The sequence below is a fragment of the Camellia sinensis genome, unplaced genomic scaffold (genome assembly GCF_055761805.1).
Source record: "Camellia sinensis isolate YWXY unplaced genomic scaffold, ASM5576180v1 Unanchor2, whole genome shotgun sequence".
Classification (NCBI taxonomy): Eukaryota; Viridiplantae; Streptophyta; class Magnoliopsida; order Ericales; family Theaceae; genus Camellia; species Camellia sinensis.
In genome coordinates this window covers 21,533,988-21,544,352 of record NW_028129079.1, presented here as the reverse complement: position 1 = coordinate 21,544,352, position 10,365 = coordinate 21,533,988, and the positions used below count along the sequence as shown (strand labels likewise).

General features: G+C 48.2%; 1 protein-coding gene across 2 annotated transcripts; it reads left to right on the top strand.

Moving 5' to 3' along the window:
- The first annotated feature begins 230 nt into the window (after positions 1-230).
- Positions 231-2,031, top strand: LOC145815367 (expansin-like A2). Of its 2 annotated transcripts, none has more exons than XM_082911984.1 (5): positions 231-467; positions 632-741; positions 835-1,013; positions 1,363-1,495; positions 1,586-2,031. In XM_082911984.1, the coding sequence occupies exons 1-5, from the start codon at positions 245-247 to the stop codon at positions 1,835-1,837; spliced, it is 897 nt and encodes a 298-aa protein (XP_082768110.1). In that variant the 5' UTR covers positions 231-244; the 3' UTR covers positions 1,838-2,031. The 2 variants fall into 2 exon arrangements, with proteins under 2 accessions (XP_082768110.1, XP_082768111.1); XM_082911985.1 differs by having other exon boundaries at positions 325-467; positions 665-741.
- The last annotated feature ends 8,334 nt before the right edge of the window (positions 2,032-10,365 follow it).

Sequence of the window (10,365 nt, the reverse complement as noted above, 5' to 3'; positions counted from 1 at the left end):
AGAGAAGAAACTTGTTAAAAATTGAACAAACCCAAACCCAAACCCATAGAAACATAAATGCCAATGCACAGCTGTTAGTGCATTGGCAAATAGTCGGTGAGGGACAAACAGCCCACCCCCATTATATCTCTTTTTTTTTATATTTTCTTTTTAGTCCCTCCGCGTATGCGCAAACGCCTGTCTCTTTCCTTTGCCCATCTATCATGCATAAAACCAAATGTAAACACACTCAAGCTGTTTTCAAATGCTTACCCTGCTGGACGCCACCTCTTACTTCTCTTTCTCTCTATATATATATCTCTTCCCTCTTATCTTTCTTGTACTCTCTCAATCTCATCATTCCATTCTCCACGAAATGGCTTTGTTTCTTTGCCTCTTCTTCTTTCTCATCTCTTCATCAAGTGCTTGTGATCGTTGCGTGCACCAAACCAAGGTTGCCTACTTCTCCAAAGCATCCGCTTTATCATGTAAGATTTTGACACAAGTCTCTTCTACTTTGGTTCATGTTTGATTGTTAGGTGATAAAGACCCGTATTTTTTGCGATTGAAAAAACACAAAATTGGCATAGACCCAGATGATATTTTTCCGAAATATTAAGTGGGTAATCTTTACTTTTTCAATTTGACGCAGCTGGGGCTTGTGGGTATGGTTCCTTGGCCGTAGGCTTCACTGGCGGCTACCTTGCTGCTGCTGTTCCTAGTCTTTACAACAATGGAGCTGGTTGTGGAGCATGCTTTCAGGTTTGTTCATTTGTGTTGATAGACCTTTTTAGTTTTCTTGTATTTGATTTTACTTTTTTCTTATCTGATTGGGTGTGTATGGTTTTGCTGCAGATGAGATGCAAGAACACAACTCTCTGTGCTGAACAGGGGACTAAAGTGATAGTTACTGATCTTAACCAGAATAACCATACAGATTTTGTTCTAAGTAGCAGAGCTTTTAGGGCCATGGCTAACAAGGGTATGGAGCAAGACATTTTGAAACTTGGGCTTGTCAATGTCGAATACAAGAGGTTAGCAGATACTCTGAAACTATCTAATAATTTTCCATTAAACAAAGAACAAGCACATTGATTTATAATATTAATGTCCACCATATACTGTATATTAAAATGGTCCCCAGAAAACAAATAAAATAAAGATAGAAGAATAGGCAGCTGTATTTCCAGAGCAATTATGGCCGATGCCAAGGCAGAGTACAATCACTCACTGCATTAAACTGCTGTAAATTGTCCTGGCAATAGGGACCGCCCTTAAAATCTAATTTCAATATCCTTCTCCCCTAGCCTAGTCAGTTGTTCATAAATCCTCTAGCAAGCAAGTAATGATTCAGTTTTCAATAATCCCTTTGGCATGTAACAGAATACCGTGCGAGTACAAAAACCAGAATTTGGCAGTCCGCGTGGAAGAAACGAGCAAAAAGCCAAATTATCTAGCAGTAAAGTTCTTGTACCAGGGTGGTCAGACAGAAATTGTAGCAGTAGATGTGGCTCAGGTGAATTAAAAAGCTAGATGGTTGATAATTTTTTTGTGAAATTATTGAATTGCTCGCTCTAACATTAATGTCTTTGCACTATACATATAGGTTGGTTCATCAGATTGGAGTTTCATGAGTCGAAACTATGGCGCTGTGTGGGATACAGATAGAGTACCGGCCGGGGCATTGCAGTTCCGAATGGTTGTGACATCAGGGTATGATGGGAAGTGGATTTGGGCACAAAATGTGCTTCCAGTGGATTGGAAGGTTGGGGTTGTCTATGATTCTGGAGTTCAGATCAATGACATTGCGAAGGAGGGATGTTCACCTTGTGACGATGGAAGCTGGAATTCAAGATAGCCGCCTTGTTTTACTTTTGTGAATACCAAATTGGATTTCATTTTGATATCATAAATACGTAAATGTACTCTTTTGAGTTGTTAGGATTTGAAAATGTAACCGGAAAAGTTAGGAGGAACAAATTAAATGGTGTTGATGATAGTACGAGACAGTCTATTTCCTCACTTCAATAGCATTTACCATATTTAATGCTCTCTCTCTCTCTCTCTCGTTTCCGTGTGGGTAATGTTGGCGGGTAATGTTGTCACGGAAAATATATGATTTCTCATAAATAAATTAATTAATGTTGTATCAGCCGCCACACACTGTTGTAAAAAAATAAAACAATCCCAAATATATATGTTTAGAATTCTTGGGTTTTTTACTCGTTGTACCAAATTGATTATAAAACTTCATTGAATTTCTAAAAGTTAGATATAATATATTAAAATATATTATAACTAATATCAAATTAAACCAAATATTTTAATAAATTAATTGGGTCTCATACTCCAATAAGGAGATATACCTAACAATTCTCTCCCTACCGACTTAGGTGGAGACATCATCCATACCCTCCAAAATTTGACAATTTAAATGTTTGTCCCTTGATAAAGTCTAAGGGGTTGTTTGGGGTGTCATAAATAATTGTACTTTTTGTCTTTTTGAACTAAAAAGTTAAGAACAAAAATATTAATGTTTGGGTTAACTTTTTATCTTTTTACAAAAAAATGTGTAATAAAAAATTATATAAATAAAGTGTATAGTGGAAGAAAGTTAACAAAGCTATACGGCTGCCCTGCTGCCCCAGCATGTCTTACACAGAAAATAATTACCTTTTTCGGGGCAAAGTGTTTGGACAGTGATGGTCGATCCGTGGGGGCCACCATGGGTCCCATTTTAATAATCTGAACCGTTCAATATGTACAACTCGTCGAGTATTATATGCCTGTAAAAAATCACGTTGATCGGATATCGATAGCTATATGATCGGATCGGATATCTTTCAACAGTTAACTATCACACCATCCATTTTATTTATACAAAACTGATTTGATCATATAGTTAACGATATTCGATCAACGTAATTTTTTACAGACATATATTATTCGACGAGTTCTACATATTGAACGGTTCGGATTATCAAAACGGAACCCTTAGTGGGCCCCCAAGGGCCCAACATTACTGAGAGGGTGATTTATGATCAGGAGTTGGGCCGAAGTAACGGCCGAGCAAATTGAGAGCCCAACGGTGCATGGGGCCGAGATGATTGGCCATCCGCCAAAAAGTGGGCTGCCAGAACTTGAGCCGAGAAGAACTTGGGCCAAGTGTGAGTCACCCCGGCCCAAGACGGAGCTCGGCTAAATAGCGCCTGGTTGGACCGAGCTGCCTGATTAGGGGATGGCTGAAGCCAGACAAGCTGAGTGACCGGTGCCCGGAAAGGCGTGGTCAACCGAGGAGACTATTTGACCGGCAGAAAGGCCGACCAAAGGAGGTACCCGGGCTAGGCACTGCCGGGATGCCGCCTAGCCCGGTCCTCCATGTGTTTATCCGGTTAGGCGCTTGGGTATGAAGCATGGCATGGCCGTGGTAGAGTAGCTCGGCTACCGAGCTCCAGCTGTGAAGTCAGGCAGTTGAGATTAGGTGATGATCGGCAAGGTTTACGCTGACAGATGGGATAGCAGAGCCTCGTGTCAAGAGATGACTGGGAGTGGATATGGGGCTCAGAAGGTATATAAGCATGTCTGCGCCCCCCATACGCGACACACGAACATCTCTGTAAGGAATTCTTACACTAAAACACTCTCTCCCTTCTCTCTATCCATCCTAAGGTGTGTGCTAACTTGATCGTCGGAGGGTTTTTCCGGCCACACACCGCCGGGTAGCTCACCGTTACTTGCTCGCAGGTGATCGGACATCGACGGAGCTCGGAAGAAAGGAGTACGGGATTGCCGGAATATTTGCTCCCCGTACAATTGGCGCCGTCTGTGGGAAGCTTGACAGACAAAACCTTGTCTTCCAGGTTCATCTGATCGCCGTCCATGGCGAACAACGACGAGTTTCCGTTGTCCGCCATCGACGGAGCCACCCCGGAGTATACCCGAAAGAGAGATGGACCTCCTGCTGTCCATCCAATGGCTGACTTGGGAACGCCCACTGGCGGACAGTCAGGAGACGCGCGGGACAAGCGCGGACGAAGTCATGGACATTCACGGAGTCCAGACGGTCACCGGCGGAGGAGAGACTCGCACGCCAGGCGACTGGAAAGCAAGTTGAGGGATCAAGATGCTGTCATCCGACGAATGGCGGCGAAGATGGAAGATCTCAAGCGGCATGTCAAAGGGAAGGGTGTAGTTAGAGTGGGAGACCACAGTGAGCGCACCCCATCCCGCCGTTCAGGCGGTCAGAGTCAGCGACGTACTCAGTCAATATCTATTACCCGAAGTTACCAGGTTGGTGATTCCGACGTGGGTGCAGGGAAGTCTAGCGCGCAAGACAGCACCTACAAACCCTCACGTCCGGAGACGACGTCGAGGTACTCTTACTCCGCTCAGTCAGAGGATTTACGGGCGGTCTTAAAGGAGCGGGCCCGCCGGCGTGAAGCCCAGAGAATACCAGCTTTCCAGCGACTATCTTACGGGGTTCACGCCAGCGAGGAGGTCGGAATGCCTCCGCCCCGCCAAGCAGTGCCACTCCTTGAAGATATGGACTTGGCCAGGCTGAGTGCCACTCCTTTTTCCCTGGAAATTGAAACAACACCACTTCTGGCAGGCTTCCACCAGCCTAAGTTCACACTTTATGACGGAAAAACCGATCCATACATGCATGTGAGCCACTTCCGACAGGTTATGGCCGGACATAGACGCAATGACGGACTTATGTGCCTAATCTTCCCGTCAAGTTTGGGCGAGCTGGGCTTAAAGTGGTTCGAGCGGTTGCCTGAAGGGAGCATACAAAGGTGGCATCAGTTGACCGAGGCGTTTGTTACACGCTTCAAAACCAACACAAAAACACCAAAGGAAGTCGATCACTTGCTAAGTGTCAAGATGGAACCGTGCGACACACTGAAGGTATACAACTCAAGGTACTGGGAAACCTTCAACGAGATCTTGGACTGCCCGGTCAACCTTGCAATTACACAATACAAGCGTGGTCTCCCGGTCGGACATAGACTGCGGGACTCGCTTACCATGCACCAGCCGACCTCCATGGGCCAGCTCATGCAGCACATTAATGAGCACATCCGAGTAGAGGATGACGCGTCAGCCTCTACCGTGAAGGCCACTCCGGTAGCAGCAGACAAGAAGACAGCAGGCAAAGTGCATGCAGTTGGGCAAGAGTCCAATCGCTCAGGTGACCGAGCAGAGGAATCGGACCGTGGTTCGAATCGTAAGAACCGGGGTAGAGGACGTCGTAATGACCGGGATGACTACCCCCAAGATGAAGTAGCGGACGCGAACAGAAGGATGAAGGCAAGGACTGGCATAACCACGATCTTCAAGATTCCAATCTATCGCATACTTAGTGAAATCTGAGACGAGGAGTATGTCCGGTTTCCTGCTAAGTTGGGTGATGGACAAAAGGGCTATAATCCGCGGTATCATTGCACGTTCCACCGGGAGAGAGGCCACCGGACTGAGGATTGTTTGCCTTTGAGGCAACACTTAGAAGAGCTGGTTGCGGCCGGGCATCTAGACCTTTACATTGATGGCGGCGTGAAGCCGAATCAGGCTCCGGTCGATCCCAGGGGACAGGATGACCGAGACGCACCACCACAAGGAGTTATTAATGTCATCCACGGCATTGTGGAATCGGAGCGTGTTTGCGAACTCCGGGGCATGATCAAGAAGGCAGAACATATGAGGGAAGTTTTGTCGGTACAACCTGCCATAAAAAGGGGGAAGACTGAAGAAAAGGATGTGATCAGTTTCACCTCAAGGGATTTAGAGCGTATCCAGACGCCGCACAACGATGCTCTTGTAGTAACACTACGCGTCAACGAATTTGATGTTAGACAGATCTTGATCGATCAGGGAAGCTCGGTCGAGATCATGTATTTTGATGTGTTCAAGCAGCTCAAACTCCGTGAGACAGACTTGGCTCCGGCTACTTCGCCACTGGTTGGATTTAACTTGCAACCGGAGTGGCCTTTGGGAAAGATAATCCTGCCGGTCAAAGCGGGATCCGTGGTCAAGCAAGTTGAGTTTTGGGTGCTGCAAGTGCCTTCGACGTACAACCTTATCCTTGGAAGGGGATGGCTACACGCCATGCAAGCCGTGGCATCAACTTTTCACCAAGTAATGAGATTCCCCTCGGCTATGGAGGCAATCGAGGAGATTTGGGGCGATCAGGTCATGTCCAAGCAGTGCTTCGTGGCGGTCAACGGAAGCTGGGCTGCCAAAGGATTCGTTCAAATGATTGAGGGACCGGAGGACCAGGGTGTCTTGGATGATGTGGGCACCAAGGCCGAAGATAAGGCTGTTGAGGAATTGGTTGAGGTGCGGATTGATACCAAGCAGCCGGACAAATTCTTCTTGCTCGGTTCAAGTCTCACGGCCATAGAGAGGACCGAGATGATTGAGTTTTTGATGGCGAATATCGAAGTCTTTGCATGGTCGCCTTACGACATGCCTGGCCTCGACCCAAGTTTTATCTGCCATCACCTCAATGTCTTCCCTGGAGCCAAGCCAGTCATCCAGCGAACAAGGAGATCGGCGTTGCATCACACCGAGGTAGTTGCTGAGGAGGTAAAGAACCTGCTTGAGGCACGAGCAATTCAGGAAGTGCATTATCCTCGGTGGATTTCCAACACAGTAGTGGTGCCTAAGAAGAATGGGAAGTGGCGAGTTTGTGTCGACTACAAGACAATCAACCGAGCTTGTCCCAAGGACAGCTTCCCTTTGCCGCGCATTGACCAGCTAGTGGACTTGACGGCTGGACACAATAGGCTCAGTTTCTTGGATGCGTACCGCAGCTATCACCAGATCGCCATGCATGGGCCTGACCGAGAGATCACCTCTTTCACGACTCCAAGGGGACTCTTCTGCTACCGAGTCATGCCATTTGGTTTGAAAAACGCCGGGGCGACCTTTCAGAGGATGGTGACCAAAATGTTTGTTCCTTTGCTTGGTCGGACAATGGAAGCTTATATCGATGATATGGTGGTAAAAAGCCGACATGAGGCAAACCACTTGTCCGACTTAGCCGAGATGTTTGTCATTCTAAAGAAGCACAAGCTGCGCTTGAACGCCTCAAAGTGTGCCTTTGGCGTGGGATCCGGAAAATTTTTGGGATTCCTAGTCACGAACCGAGACATCGAAGCAGACCCTACTCAGATCAGAGCCGTGCAAGCGTTGAAGCAGCCCAGCTCGGCTAAGGACGTGCAGCATCTGGCCGGTATGGCCGCCGCGCTTAATCGATTTATAAGTCGGTCATCAGATCGCTGCCGCCCTTTCTTTCAAGCATTGAAGTCAAAGTTCTCATGGGACGACGAATGTGACCAAGCTTTGGCCGAGCTCAAGGAATATCTGTCTTCTCCGCCACTGTTGGTTACACCAGAGCCGGGTGAGGAACTCTACCTTTACCTTACCGTCTCCCAGCACGCAGTCAGTGCGGTGCTGGCCCGGGCTGAAGGAATCAAGCACCTCCCAATTTTTTATGTCAACAAAACTTTGTTACCGGCAGAGTCGAGATACTTGCCGTTGGAGAAGCTTGCTTTAGCCTTGATGATGGCTTCAAGAAAATTGGCGCACTATTTCCACGCCCATACCATTGTCGTACTGACTGAGTTTCCCCTCAAGGCCTTGTTTGAACGGGCAGACTTTTCAGGCCGAATTCTTAAGTGGGCGGTCGAGTTGGGACAGTTTGATGTCAAGTTCCAGCCGCGCACTGCTATAAAAGCCCAGACCTTGGCAGATTTTGTCGCCGAGTTCTCACCTGGCATTCATCCGGTATGCCCGGTCGACATTACCGAGGCAGATGATGAGATGCACGCAATGCCAACCGAGGTACAACCAGTTGAAGGAGGTAGCGCCGCGGAGTTAGCGCGCACCATCGAAGTTCCCTCAGTTTGCACGGTCATACCACCCGGTGATGCGATGACGGAGTTGTGTATCACCAACCCATCCACTCTGTCCGGTCCCGCATCACCAAGGGGGGAAGAAATTGAACCACACCGTACAGAACCTGATGATTCGCCTACGGACTTGGGCATTCCGAACCAACTTGCTGAGTCCGGTGCCGAATCATCAAGGGGAGAAGGAATGGTTCCACTCAGCTCAGAACCTGCGGCCGGCTTCACACCGCAACCTGATGATTCGCCCACGGACTTGAGCATTACAAAACAACTTGCTGAGTCCGGTGTCGAATCACCAAGGGGCACTGAATTTGAACCGGTCAACACCGAACTTGACGCCGCACAGCCGAGCAATTGTGATCCCATTGCCCTTCGCAATTCTCAGGACCCATCCGACTGTTGGAAGCTTTTTGTGGGGGACATGTGGAAGCTTTTTGTTGATGGAGCGTCCAACCGCCATGGTGCCGGCCTAGGTATCGTTCTTATCTCCCCGGATGGCCTAACCATTGAACATTCTATCACGCTTGGCTTCCCGGCATCTAACAACGAGGCTGAGTACGAGGCACTTCTCGCCGGGCTCAAGAGCGCAATTCAAATGAAGGCTGCCGAGCTCCTGGTGTACAGTGATTCCCAGCTTGTGGTTAACCAAGTTTCTGGGATTTATGAAGCAAAGGACGAAAGGATGGCGAAGTACCAGGCTTTGGTCAGGGCACATATCAAGCAGTTTGAGGCAATTAGAGTCCAACAGATTGGCCGGGAAGAAAACAGCCGAGCTGATGAACTGGCCGGTCTCACGTCTATGGTGGATAATACTTTTCCAAACCCTCTTTTGATTGACTTTCTTCCGCGGCCCAGCATTGAACACGCCGGGCAGACAGATGTACTCTGCGCCGCGCTCGGTCCCTCTTGGATGGACCCCTTGATCTCGTTCCTCAGAGACCGGACTCTTCCAACTGACAAGAAAGAAGCACACAAAATCCGGGTGAAGTCAGAGCAGTTTTGGCTCTCTTCATCTGGCGCGTTATATAAGAAGTCCTTCAATGGTCCTTATTTAAAGTGCGTGCACCCGAATAGTGTGGAGGCCCTCTTGTACGAAATTCATGAGGGCATTTGTGGCAGCCACATAGGAGGCAGGTCCTTGGCCTACCGTGCTATTTCGCAGGGTTACTGGTGGCCGTGCATGCAGGCCGACGCACAAAAATATGTCCGCAAGTGCGAAAAATGCCAGAAATTCGCCCATCAGATCCACCAGCCTGCCAGGGAACTTCTTCCCCTCACCAGTCCTTGGCCCTTCGCCATGTGGGGGCTAGATATAGTGGGACCACTGCCAACAGCACCGGGCAACCGGAAATTCTTCATCGCGGCCACAGATTACTTCACAAAGTGGGTTGAAGCTGAGCCCTTGGCAACCATTAAAGAGAAAGACGTGAAGCGGTTTGTCTGGCAGAACGTGGTCACGCGGTTTGGCGTCCCCAAGATTTTGATCTCTGACAATGGCACCCAGTTTGACGGTCGCCTATTCAGAGGATTTTGTGAAGATTTGAAGATAGAATTCTACAACTCCACCTCGGCTTACCCGCAGTCCAATGGTCAAGCCGAAGCATCGAACAAGACTATACTGGATGGGTTGAAGAAACGGCTGGAAAAGGCCAAGGGCAAATGAGCTGAGGAATTACCTAGCGTCCTTTGGGCATACAGAACAACCCCGCGACGTTCCACCGGGGAAACTCCATTTGCTTTGGCTTACGGCATGGAGGCGGTCATACCCTTGGAAGTTGAAATGCCCACCCTCAGAAGCGAGAGTTTTGAGCCCGAGCTGAACACCGAGGCTATTGCCTTGGAGCTGGACCTAGTGGACGAGCGTCGGGAGAAGGCCCTCATCCATGTGGCCGCCTACCAACAGGAGCTCTCAAAGAAGTATAACAAGACGGTGCACCCCAGACCGTTCAAAGTTTGTGATTGGGTTTTGAGGAAGATTATGGGCAACACCCTGGTGCCAGAAGAAGGCAAACTAGGGGCAAATTGGGAAGGACCCTACAAGATCACCGGTCTGGCGGGCAAGGGGGCTTACCACTTGGAGGATTTAGAGGGAAGAGCAATACCCCGGCCATGGAATGCGGCCAACTTGAAACTGTATTATTTTTAAGCTTCTGCTTTCTTTTCTTGTGCAAAGAAATTTTTTGGCTTGCACCACAGCATGTAATTCTTTTTGTCAATTTATAGAAGTAATTTTGCTGTAGCACTTGGACTGTTGTTTTAATGTTACGAACCGAGATGATGTACTCCGGTTGGAAGAGTTGGTGTCTTGTCCAACTTCGCATTCCCAACCGAGATGATGTACTCCGGTTGGAAGAGTTGGTGTCTTGTCCAACTTCGCATTCCCAACCGAGATGATGTACTCCGGTTGGAAGAGTTGGTGTCTTGTCCAACTTAGGATTCCCAACCGAGATGATGTACTCCGGTTGGAAGAGTT

What these genes read in the sequence shown, in the direction of transcription:
- LOC145815367 (XM_082911984.1), top strand. Translation starts at nt 245, where the DNA reads ATGCTTACCCTGCTGGACGCCACCTCTTACTTCTCTTTCTCTCTATAT. An exon ending in GTCAATGTCGAATACAAGAG is followed by an intron (nt 1,014 to 1,362) that starts GTTAGCAGATAC and finishes GGCATGTAACAG; the next exon opens with AATACCGTGCGAGTACAAAA. An exon ending in TAGCAGTAGATGTGGCTCAG is followed by an intron (nt 1,496 to 1,585) that starts GTGAATTAAAAA and finishes CTATACATATAG; the next exon opens with GTTGGTTCATCAGATTGGAG.